We start from the raw sequence: 13,240 nt of genomic DNA on the forward strand, positions 1-13,240 counted from the left end.
CTATTCCAGTAAGAGTACTACATGAGTAGGCCTGTCAATGAAAGAATATCCGTCGGATATTAAGGAATCCGATATCCGACAGGTTAAGTACTATCGGACATTCCATAATATCCTATAAGATATCAAAATCAGATATCGAATCCGATATGTTAAGCTATCGGATATCGGATAAATATCCTCCAATATCCATTTCTGACCAAAAAAAATCAATAATCTGTAAAGTTTCAGAGGTGAAATTCAAGTTTCATTTCTCATACACAAACAGTCTTAAAAGTTAAAACATTACTCTTAAATAGTTACTTCGAAGTCTCTCATTCACACATACATGAAAAGAAACACAAGCAAATGCTAAAGAAAGTAAGAAACTTCGAAGCACTAAGTATGATAAGTACTGTCACTCAGTCACTCTCCTCTCCGGTCTCCAACTCTCTTGTCTTCAGTCTTCTTCGATCTCCATATCTGCATTATAACAAGTCAACATTTAGATAAGATATACAACTACATCTATAAGTAGTAATAAGCAAGATAAATCACTACAAGGGAAAATGTTTCCACTAAAAAGTAAGAGGAATAGTACGGTACAGATACACATTTTACAATTGTAATACAAGATAATCTACTCATGCAACCATAAGTTCAGACCCATGTATCAGCACTAATACATTGATTAGAAATATATTAATATAAAAACAAAAGCTGTTGTTTTTCATACAACAACTTCGCTATGTAACCAAATGAACTCAAGCTGCATAATTTAAAGCACGGAATCTTTTTAGGAATACATACAGACTCAAGTTCAGCCTCAACCTCAAGCTAAAGTTAAAACTAACACAAGGCAAAATGTCTGAAAGTTTGGGTGAGCAAATGTAATGTAAAGTGTAAACCACAGTTTACATTTCTTATCCCGAACAAGAACATTTTGAGTAATCATCATAACTCATTACAGTACTACCTAAAAAGAATCAAAATTCTCCTAAAACACAGAACAAATTAGCTAATGGATCAAATAATAAAACATTCTAAAGTAAATTAGCAAAAATATGAATCCAAGAGGTAAATTCCAAGTTTGCAGAACATTCTTAAGCAGATGCCATACTATCGATAGTACAATTGAAAATTACTAAATGAAAGTCCAACTAGATCATTACAACACCAAAACAGAGAAAATTCACTAGCAATAGCTAGCTAGAGAGATTTTGTATATTCATCTGGATGTAACACAATCTTGTGGAGAAGGTATCTGTTTCTCCAAGTTGGCACCAACCGCGACAGGTTATAAAATTACTAGAACAAATCAATTCAATACAACCCTACTAAAAGTAGGAGGAACCATGACAGAAACAAACAGAGAATAACTACAACGTTTATCTATACACGAAGTATAACCATCCATCATTGATTCCATAAACAAATTTCTTAAAAAGCATAAAAAATATAATCAACAATCAGATAGAATAATTCAAACCTCACCTCATGCAGCAAGCAACACCCACATTCAATTGAGCCAATGAACAAGCTTTTCCCTTGCTTGTATTCCTTTCTAAGCTGCTCTACAACAAACAATCCGTCAATCCCCCATGTCTAATTTCAGTTATGCAAATTAAATTAAAACCCTAACTATAATTTCAAATATACAGAAAAAAACACCAAATCTCAAGGAAGAAAAATAAGATTAAAAACCCATTTTGTAAGTCACATCAAACCCTAACAAATTTCATCCATACATGTAAGTCACATCAAACCCTAATTTTTGATTGCAAGACAGAAACCCTAATTTCATGACAATCAATGAATCAAACATAAAAATCGAACACGAAGAGAATCGGTACCTGATTCTGATTGAGTGGGTGAGTGATTTATCAATAGTGAGTGAGTGATTGATCGAGATTCGAGACTCGAAAGAGACTAAGAAGTGAGAACTGGGAAGAGAAGAAAACAAGAAGAGAAAGAAAAATGAGTCTGTTTACACTTTACTCGATTGATAATAGATATAAATTAGAAAATTACAAGTATCGTCCTTATTATATCGGATATCGAATATTAATCAAACGGATATAGCATAATATGATACCGATATGCTAAGGAAAAATATCCCATAAAATATTATATCATATATCCGATAAAATGGATAATATCGTATAGAATCACAAATAGTCGAAAATGGATGCTGGATATCGGATTTCCATTGACATGCCTATGCATGAGGTCCCACTATGTCAAAGATGGCACTGACCAAGTGAGTATGTAAAGAAAGAGCAGACGAGTATATCCACAGAACCAGGGCCGTCTTAAGGGGCAGGCGAGCTAGGCGTGGGGCCCAAAAAAATTGAATATAGGTAAATTACTAACAGTTATAAATGTTATTAAATGATTTTGTCATAGTTACTATTCTAACAGAGTTTGTAACAATTATAATTGTTGCAAACTGTTTTGTAACAATTTTAAGTATCGTTGATTTTTGGGATATTTATGCAAAATTAAAAGTTTTAAACCCAAAATACAACCTAAAAAACTGGAAAAAAAAAATCGACGGCCTTCGGCCGCCAAGCCAAATCCGATATATCTCTTTTTTCTTTTTACTTAGTATCACATAAAAAAAACCTCAAAAATGAAGTTCGCCTAGGGCACCTTGGAAATATAAGACGGCCTTGCACAGAACACTCAAGTATTTCAAACGACTTTGGATTATCATGTTCCCACGAAATGAGTAACGACCGAAGAAGTGGGAATCAGCTGCGTCCCCTTGAGAGTCGGCGTATAACATGAATACAAGTACATGAAGGTTTTGAAGTAGTCAATCCGATGAATGAATCTGATGGTAGAGATGTTACCTTGATTAACAAGATCAAACATTGGTGATCACCAAAGAAAAAACAGTCTTTGGACATGAGATTAAGTTCATTGATTGGTAGCAAAATAAATTCACCTGTAGTGGAAGCTTCAAGAGCAACATAGCCATCATATCTTAACCCCATCTTTATGATATAACATCTGAAGATAAAAACACTAAACAAGCAAAAAAAAAAAAAAAAAAAACCTTAAGAGAGGGAATGTTCGGTTTCCGCACAGCAGCAGTGGTGGGAAGATCGTCTTCGCAACGGAACAAGGTAGGGTTTTTGGATTCAGATCAGCAAGGTTCGCAAGGTACGCAAGCTTCATCAATATCATCAGGACAATCTAAGAGTTGGGTTGCAATTGTCAGTGGATTCAAATCTTCAAATAAGATAGATGTGAGTTCTAATGGTTTAGAAATGGAGGGTGATTGGCAAGTTGTTAAGAAAATAAAAGAAGGGTGTTATAATCCTTTGTTAATCAGGAAGTCATTAATGATTGTAGCTTCAAATTTTTCATTCTTACTCACAAATTAAATGGTATTCTTTTTGATGAAAAACCAGAAATACTAAAAAGATCATCAACATTCTTATCAGTTTTGAAGGAGTAACTTGGATGAAAAATATTTTAAGAAAAGAATCTAAGAAGAGCTATTACGGTAGTTGGTACTGGATTTTTCATGGGGGGATGAATATATATTATTTTCACGCAATGAAAACAAATATGGGGAATTCTTCAGAGCAACTATTTTTTGTCAAGGTATCAAACAAACAATGTGTTTTCCAGCAGAAGAAGGAGATGCTAGATGGATACATTTTGTCAATGGTTTTTCTAATATCACGTCAAAAAAGATTCTTGTTTCTTCAAAGGTATCTGAAGCTTTTCAGGAGAGAGACATTCAAACAAGTGTTCAGCTAGTTCATTAAGTGATTCAGAAAGTTCTTCCAGCTATTCAAACTGTGCTTCCTCAAAAATCCATATCTACAAATCATGATTGGAGTCAGGCTGTTATAATTGAGACCTCTAAGAAAGTAGTTTCTTGGAACTCTATTGGTTTAAAGATTCTTAACAGATTTGAAATTGAATTAGGCTTTAACATCTTTCCTTTTGATCATAATAAGGCTTTTTTGTTTGTCTCAAGTCAGAACAAGGATCATATGATTTCTAATGGTCTCTGGAATTATAAATATATCTCAATTCGTTTACTAGATTTGGTGGAATGCTTCGAATTCAGTGACCTTAGATGAATTAAATGCAGGTGGTTCATGGGTGGAGTTACGTGGTGTGCCATTTAATCTATGGAGTGAAAATTTTTACAATGATTTTTGTGCCAGATTTGGTGGTTTATTGGAAATCCATTCATCCACTTTAAATTGGGAAGACGCTTCAGCTATTCGTCTTAAGGTCAGAAGTTTCGATGGTATTTCTTCTTCGATATTATGTCATTTTGGGGATTATTCCTTTCCAGTGAATATTCCTTCTTTATAGTTCATCAGTGGCGAGATTGATCTTTCAAACAATAATATTTGTGCTCAAAAGTTGGATTTGGCAATTAATGAGTTTCAATCTAAGGAGTCAACTAACAATATTTCTATTAATGTTGATTGGCCGAAGATTCCTAGATCGGTTTTACAACCACTGGATTCACGGAGAAGAGACTAGCTCAAAAACTTTCCGTTATTGAAAAAGGTATGTCAATCGTAATTAGCGCTGAAAATTCAAATTCTGCAATTACTCCAAGTTCAAAAGTTGTTGGACTCGGTTCACAGTAGGCGAGTTGCAAAAGTTTTACAGGGTGTTAGTCCTCAAGGGAGTTGGGGGAGTTGGGTGTAGTTGGGTTTTTTCCCGTCAGTCATGGGGGAGTTTGAGGGAGTCTCTCAAAATCCCCGTTAATCGTGGGAGAGTTTATAAGAGTCTCTCAAACTCCCTAGAAAACCCTGTTAGTTGTGGGAGAGTTTGAAAGAAACTCTTAAACTCCCTGTTAGTGGTAAAAATTAGAATGTTAGGGAGTTGGTTTTTGGGGGGAGTTCTAGGGAGTTTGTAGTGTATTTTTGCCTCACTCCAAATCTCTCAAAAAAGTAGAGATTTTGGGAGAGTCTCTCAAACTCCCTACACTCAAAACACCAAACTCTCTCAAGATCCCTATACTCTCTTACACTCCCTCAAAATCCCCAAGATCCAAAATACATTAAACTCCCTCCAACTCACTCTTGGATTACCCCCTGTTAATGATAACAAGAGGATTTAGCAGGTAAGATTGTGCCATCATAAATTGGATGCTGCTTTACATTCATACATGAAGCTATGACACATTCAATCAAATGACTACGTATTATGTAACAAAACAACCCAGAAAAACAAGAAGTATCTCTTTGACATGCACCTAATGCTAACATTCAATCATTGTAAAAGTCAAGTACCTGAAACATCAAATATACCACCTCCAAGGTCAAATATTAGCAGGGCTTAACTAGCTTCCTTCTCACACCCATAAGCTAGTGCAGCAGCAGTGGGCTCATTGATGATACGAAGAACATCCAATCCAACAATTTTACCAGCATCCTTTGTTGCGGTCCTCTGAGAGTCATTGAAGTAAGCAGGAACTATTACAACAGCCATAGTCACTTTGTCATTCAAAAATTTGGACGCATCACCCACAAGTTTTCTCAAGACCTGAAAGCATAAAGGAATAAGCATTTGGATTTATTAATGCCGCACAATAGAGACTCCAATCTAAAAGCGACATAAAAACAAGTCTCTTAAACATAAGCAAGAACCAACAAATTAAATTGAAATTCAAACCTGGGCAGAGATCTCTTCAGCAACCAATTGTCTACTAATAACAGGACATTCAAATTTAACATTGTCATTTTCATCACTAACAACTCTATAAGAAACTTGTTTAGATTCTTCATCAACTTCAGACATATTTCTACCAATAAACCTTTTAACAGAATAGAAAGTATCACCATTTTGTGTGTAACCAACAACAGATGGTGTTGTTCTTTGTCCTTCAGCATTAGTGATAGTAGTTGGTTCACCACCATCTTGTTCCCATACAGCTACTGATGAACTTGTTCTACCTAAATCAATACCAACAAATTTTTCATTAACAGCCCTAAGCTTCATGCGACCAAAACCTGTTAACCATTCTTCTTCTTTTTCATCGACAACCCTAACCAGACCATAATTTGCTATTTTTCTTCTACTGCCACTACTTTTACTCAATGAAATCCCATTAGAAGAATATTTTCTTTGCCCCAAGAAAACATTTCTTGAAGTTAATTTCCTTAATGTTGTTGTTGACGGAAACCATGTACCACCAAAAACATGAATCTGACCAGCTGACGATGATAATGCCATATCCTCTTTTAGGGTTTTACGAGGTTTAAGGTGTTAGTCTCTATATTGGTTTAGGAACAAAACATGATTTGTATTCCTTTAAGATGGATTAGTACTAATCCTGATCATGTATGTTAAGGGTACATAATGATAAGTATCTCTTATTCTATTTGGAATGGCATATTAGTTATAACAATGCTATGCGAGGCTGTTTTTCAACTCTTGATGGAAGGTTGAATGACACATGTCTTCCTAGCATGAGCTGGACTCCATTCTAGCTCTTGTTTATAAAGAATTTTTTTTCATCATCAAAAAATAAGAGAAGAGAAGATAGAATTGGAAGTACCTACCTACAGGTTTTTCTTTCTACTGCTTTGCTAAATCTAAGGTATGCACTTATACTTCCTATCTACTTCATGCCAGGTGTTTTCAATTGTAGAATATGTGACCATAGAACATGCATAGGGTTGAAAAACAGCCTCATATATCAGCATAAGGTATTAAGGATGTTCACATAAACAATGATTATAACTAATAAGAAATTGCAAAGCATGATTATAGGATGATATTCTAACATTGGTATCAGAGCCTTAGGTATTACATATTCTACAGAACTTGATTCACATATTATGGTGACTGATATGAAATTTCAGCAACTCACATATTAGTTTAGATACGAAATCCTTAGATTCAAATCATGTAAGATATGTGTTTTATTGTTATCATGTTACAAGGCAGATCTAAAGAATTATCTGAAGCCTTGTAGTAGTCTTGATGTAACTTTTATCGTTTCTATGTGTCGCCAAAGTGATACTTTGGTAGCATATAAAAGCTACATATTTTCGTTATGAAAGGACTATGTAAAATTGTGTTTCAGATGTTGTTTGTATGACGATACTCAAAAGTTAATCATGCTTGTCACATCTGTAATGGAGCAAGGTAATCTATTTATACATAGTAAATTATAGGTCTTTACGACCCAAAGGTTTAAACGATCCACTGAGTACTATGTATAATCTGATTAGCCTTATTTTTGTTTAGACTTTGGTACATCACAAGTTTACCCAAAGGTGGAGTTGTGGTTGTATCAAGTCTGAAATCAGCATGTTGTTATCATGATGTTTAAGAATGTTTTATGTTTCAATACATATATATCATTCATATGGAATACATGCATTTTTCAGCTATAATGAATCCTATACAAGTTCAAGGTTTTTTGGATGGTATTGAGCCTTTTAACGGCACGAATTACTTCAAATGGAAGTCAAACCTTGAAATAGTCCTTGGCTACTTGGAACTAAGAGAACCTAAACCATAAATGCTTGTCGATACTTCTACTATAAATAAAAAGCTAGATTTCCATAAATGGGAGAAGGCAAACAGAATGAGTATAATGGTCATTCGAGGTGCAATTCCTGATGCTATTCAAGGTGGAATTCCTATAAAAGATACTGCTAAAGAGCTGATGGAAGTTATTCAGTCACAATTTATGAGTTCAACGAAGTCTATGATTGGTACTCATATGGGTCAGCTGACTTCAATGCGGTATAATGGTGAAGGTAGTGTTCGAGATCACATCCTTCAAATGGCAGATCTGGTATACAAATTACTGAGTCTGGATATGAATCTTAATGATGATTTTCTAGTACAACTTGCAGTTAATTCACTTCCTAAGAAGTTCGAGACTTTCAAGGTCAACTATAACACTTGTGACAGAAAATGGAATGTAAATGAATTGATCGCTCATTGTGTGCAAGAAGAAGAAAGACAGCGACGTGAAACTAAAAAGTATGCACATTTTACTACTGCTGGTCCTAGAAAGAAAGATTTCAAGAAATCTTGGAAAGAATAAGAAACCACAAAAACAGAAAAAGGAAACACCATACAATGAGCCAGAAGTTAACAAGGATGGTAAGAAGTTTCCATTTAAGTGTCATTTCTGTAAGAAGACAGGCCATATGAAGAAGGACTGTTTTAAGTATAAGAATTGGCTGAAAAAGAAATAACAAGGTACTGTTTTTATATGATGTGCTTTGAGATTAATCTTGTTAGTACTCCTTTAAATACTTGGTGGTTAGACACCGCAGCAACCATTCATGTTGCTAATTCCTTGCAGGCGTTCACAAGCCAGAGGAATCTAAGTAAGGAGGAGCGGTGTCTATACATGCCAAATGCTCAAGGAGTGGAAGTTAAAGCTATTGGAAACGTGCGTCTACCTCTGGATAACGGGAATTTTTTGGATCTTTTTGATGTATTTTATGTACCTACTGTAAGAAGATGTTTGATATCAGTTGGTAGACTCGACTCTAAAGGCTTTACTTTTTCCATCGGTGGTGGTTGTTTTAGTATGTTTCATAACTCTAAACTGGTTGGTATTGGGCCGAATGAAGATAATATTTTTAAGATGAATGTTGATATTAAATCAGTGAATTCAATGTCTTGTATGAATGTTGATACTTCTAAGGGTGTCAAAAGAAGCTTAAACTCAGAGAATTCTTCTATGTTGTGGCATCAGCGTTTAGGGAACATATCTAAAGATCGAATGCAAAGGCTTATAAGGCAAAACATGCTATCGCAACTAGATTTTTCAGATTTCAGTACATGTGTAGCATGTATTAAAGGAAAGTTTGTTAAATCAAGAAAGAAAACAGCTATTAGAAGTCAACTCTTACTTCAGATTGTGCACACAGACATTTGTGGTCCTTTCACAGTTGCTTCTAGAGGTGGACATAGATACTTCATCACATTTATAGATGATTATTCACGTTATGGGTATGCTTATCTTATTCGTGAAAGATCAGATGCTATAGAAGTCTTCCAAACCTACAAGGCAGAAGTTGAAAACCAACTTGAGAAGAAAATTAAAGTTTTGAGATCAGATAGGGGACGAGAGTATTATGGCAAATCTGATTTCTGTGGAGAATCTCATGGAAAACTACTTGAATTTCTGCGAGAACATGGTATTGTACCTCAGTTTACTACTCCCGGATCACCGGAACAAAATGGGGTTGCTGAAAGACGTAATAGAACATACAAAGATATGATTCGCACTATGTTAAGTAACTCTACATTACCTGAATCTTTTTGGGGAGAAGCTTTAAAGACAGTGGTATACATTCTAAATCGTGTACCCAGTAAAGCAGTTACTAAGACTTCTTATGAGATTTGGACAGGTAGAAAACCTAGTCTAAATCATCTTCATGTTTGGGGTTGAGCAGCGGAAGCTATGATATTCAGTCCTGCTGAAAAATCTCTTGATTCGCGCACTACAAGTTGTTTCTTTGTTGGCTACCCAAACAGATCAAAGGGTTATAGGTTTTATTGTCCTTCTAGGCCTGTTGAGATTGCTGAAACCAATAATACTAAGTTTCTGGAGGATGATCAAATCAGTGGGAGTGAATCTCGCCAAATTGTGTTTGAAGAAGAGAATCCAACTGATCTGATTGCAAATGAAGTTCGAAAAGAATCAACAGCTGACATTCCAGAATCATCTAGAGCCGCTGAAAAGGAAGAAAAATCGAAGATCTACTAGACCAAGAAAAACCATCGTTAAACCCGATTTTAGTACCTTTATTAGATGGAAATATCGATGATTTGGAAGAACCATTGACATATTCACAAGCAGTGAATGGAAAGAACTCTCGTTTTTGGATTCCTGCCACATATGAAGAACTGGAATCAATGGACAAGAATGACGTATGGGATTTGGTAGATCTGCCTGAACGTGCAACAACAGTTGGTTATAAATGGATTTTCAAAATCAAACGAAATGCTGATGGGAGTATCGAAAGGCACAAGGCTATGTTTGTAGCTAAGGGATTTACTCAATAAGAAGGTGTTGATTATGAAGAAACTTTATCTCCAGTTTCAAAGAAAGATTCCATCATGGCGATGGTGGCTCAGTTTAACCTAGAATTGTATCAAATGGATGTGAAAACGGCTTTTTTGAATGGTGATCTTGATAAAAAGATATACATGGAACAACCAAAAGGTTTTGCATCTAAAGGTAAAGAAGGTAAGGTATGTTGCTTAAATAAATCTATATATGGATTAAAGCAAGCCTCCCGTCAGTGGTATCTGAAATTTGATCAAGTAGTGTCGTCTTACGGTTTTGTTGAGAATGAAGTTAACAGATGTATATATCTGAAATCTAGTGGGAGAAAGTTTATCATTCTAATTTTGTATGTTGATGTTATTCTGCTAGCTAGCAACAATATTCATATGTTGCATGACACTGGACACTTTCTTTCATCTAATTTTGAAATGAAAGACTTGGGAGAAGCTTCTTATGTTCTTGGTATTAAGATACATAGAGACAGAAACATGGGTCTTTTAGGTTTGTCTCAATAAGCCTACATCAAAAAGATACTCAACAGGTTTGAAATGCAGAATTGTGCACCGGGTGAAGAACCTATTATGAAGGGTGACATTATTAACCGATTGCAATGTCCTAAATCAGATATGGAAAGGATTCGAGTAGACTCTAAGAAGTATGCATCAGTTGTTGGCAGTCTGATGTATGCCATGATATGCACCCGTCCAGACATTGCTTTCGTTGTTGGTGTGTTGGGACGTTACCAACACAATCCAGGTGAATTGCATTGGAAAGCAGTGAAGAAAGTTCTTAGATATTTGCAGAGAACTAAGCATTATCAGCTTGTGCACAAGAGATCAAATGAATTGGAAGCTGAATGCTTTTCATATTCCGCTTTCATGGTCTCGGATAAGCTAAAATCCACATATAGATATGTGTTTCTGCTAGCTAAAGGTGCTATTTCGTGGAGAAGTGTCAAGCAATCCATTGAAGTTCAGTCCATAATTGAGGCAGAATATATTGCTTGCTACGAAGCAACAACTCAAGCCGCTTGGTTAAGAAATTTCATGAAAGGTCTTTTAGTTATAGATTCGATATCTAGACCTATGAAATTCTATTGTAACAACAAATCTGTGATTAGTTTTACAAAAGACAGTCAAGGAACAAGCAGAGCGAAACATATAGATGTCAAGTTTTTCTTAGTAAAGCATAAAATCAAGAATCGAGAAATTGACATTTCTTATGTTACGACTGAACATATGCTAGCAGATCCTATGACTAAAGGTTTGAGCCTTAAGGTATTTAAAGAGCATGTAACTTCAAAATTATGTTGTAGTATCTGGAAATGAGACATTGGTAAACCTCTTTTGAAATCATGAACAAGTCTCTTCTATGATGCATAAAGAGATATTTGTTGAGGTTATAAAGGTTATTGTCCTTACGGAATGTATGTCAATAAAGATTAACTCAAGAATGATTGTCCGTCTAGATTTCTGATTATGGAAATGGCATGTGCATCTTATAAATGGTGTTTGGGTCTTCATAGTCGAATTCTAGCGTATTATTAACCTTGAGGATAAAGTAATACATGAATGTATACTCACTGATTAGGATTATGTTTCTAAAAAGGTTGGCCACCTACAGTTTTTTTACTTTTACTAATCCAAATCTGTTTTGTAAACTTTTCCAAAACTTAAAAGATTTTGTTGCTGCCCAAAGTGGAAGATGTTAGTCTCTATGTTGGTTTAGCAACAAAACATGATTTGTATTCCTTTAAGCTAGTTTAGTACTAATCCTAATCATGTATGTTAAGAGTACATAATGATAAGTATCTGTTATTCTATTTGGAATGGAATACTAGTTATAACAATGCTACGTGAGGCTGTTTTTCAAGTTTTGATGGAAGGTTGAATGACACATGTCTTCCTAGCATGAGGTGGACTCCATTCGAGCTCTTGTTTATAAAGAAATTCTTTCCATCATCAAAGAATAAGAGAAGAGAAGATAGAATTGGAAATGTCTACGTACAAGTTTTTCTTTCTACTTTTTTTCTAAATCTAAGGTATGTACTTATACTTCTTATCTACTTCATGCCAGGTGTTTTCAATTGTAGAATAAGTGACCATAGAGCATGCATATAACTACATATCAGCATAAAATATTTAGCATGTTCACATAAACAATGATTATAGCTAATAATGAATTGCAAAGCATGATTATAGGCTGATATTCTAACATAAGGGACAAGAGAGAAAGAAAGGAAAAGAAAAGGAGGAGACGAGATCTGACTAGAACTCAAAATTCGTCGTAATTATGGTTCTATTTTACTTCCAGAAATGCAAATATCTTTCGGTATAAAGTTTCACCTCCTAATTCTTATTTGACAATCTTAACATAATTAACAAAACTTCGTGTTGTGTTTTTACAAATCTCTGAAGCTCAAATTGCTTCCCAAGATCCTTTCTAGACATTCACCAGCTTGGATAGAATTACGCTTGGTTATTTCATCACTTACTAGAATTTCTTAAGTAGGTTCCCAGAGAGTGTATCCTGATGTAAACATGGAAACTGAAACTAACACTGCATCTTCCAGTCATCATCCAAAGTCACGCATTTGATTAATTCATCACAGGTTTCCTCTCGTGGGTTCATTTTATTCCGTAACATCTTAGCCCACCTATCCATGCTTTCAGTGACATTTCCTCTTTGCACAGTCCAGTGAAGTCCAGTGATGATGTAATCTTGAATGCAAACCAACGGCTAACATCTCCTTTTGCATCCTTATTGCTTCTGCCACATTTACCTCATCACAGAGAGCCCTAATTAGCGATGTGTCGGTAGAAGTAGAAGGTTTCAAACCTACCGGAAGGAGTTCCTTGAAGATACCCATAGCCTTACTTGACTTTCCATCCTTACAAAATCCCTGAGTCATAGAGGTTCAAGTCCCTCTATCAACATTTCATCAAACAAAGCAATTAGTTCACGCATTCTTGCATTTAACGACATCCCCCCCAATCAACATGTTGTAACTTAAGTGCTCTCTTTAAGGCCTTTATCACACATCTTCTTGTACAGTTTCCTCAACTGAATCAGATACCCAACTGTATCCTCATTACCCAACTGTATCCAACTGTTGAATTTAAGAACAGTTGAATTAGATTCCCAATTGTATCCTCATTACCCTCAGGACCGGAGACCTAAATCTCACCACACAATTTTGAACCAAGATCAGTCCTCCCGACCTCATGACAA

General features: G+C 35.3%; 1 protein-coding gene, 1 long non-coding RNA gene and 1 pseudogene across 2 annotated transcripts; 1 reads left to right on the forward strand and 2 right to left on the reverse strand.

Moving 5' to 3' along the window:
- Positions 1–206: 206 nt before the first annotated feature.
- Positions 207–1,988, reverse strand: LOC113358638. The gene is made up of 3 exons (XR_003364694.1): positions 1,830–1,988; positions 1,471–1,545; positions 207–459 (listed from the first exon to the last, which is right to left on the reverse strand). It is a non-coding gene; the product is annotated as an uncharacterized LOC113358638 (long non-coding RNA).
- Positions 1,989–5,057: 3,069 nt separating this feature from the next.
- On the reverse strand, positions 5,058–6,195 carry LOC113360637 (annotated as a pseudogene).
- A 1,297-nt stretch (positions 6,196–7,492) lies between these two features.
- LOC113360638 lies at positions 7,493–8,026 on the forward strand. The gene has a single exon (XM_026604126.1). The coding sequence runs from the start codon at positions 7,493–7,495 to the stop codon at positions 8,024–8,026; it is 534 nt and encodes a 177-aa protein (XP_026459911.1).
- The last annotated feature ends 5,214 nt before the right edge of the window (positions 8,027–13,240 follow it).

This window comes from Papaver somniferum, chromosome 3, assembly GCF_003573695.1.
Source record: "Papaver somniferum cultivar HN1 chromosome 3, ASM357369v1, whole genome shotgun sequence".
Classification (NCBI taxonomy): Eukaryota; Viridiplantae; Streptophyta; class Magnoliopsida; order Ranunculales; family Papaveraceae; genus Papaver; species Papaver somniferum.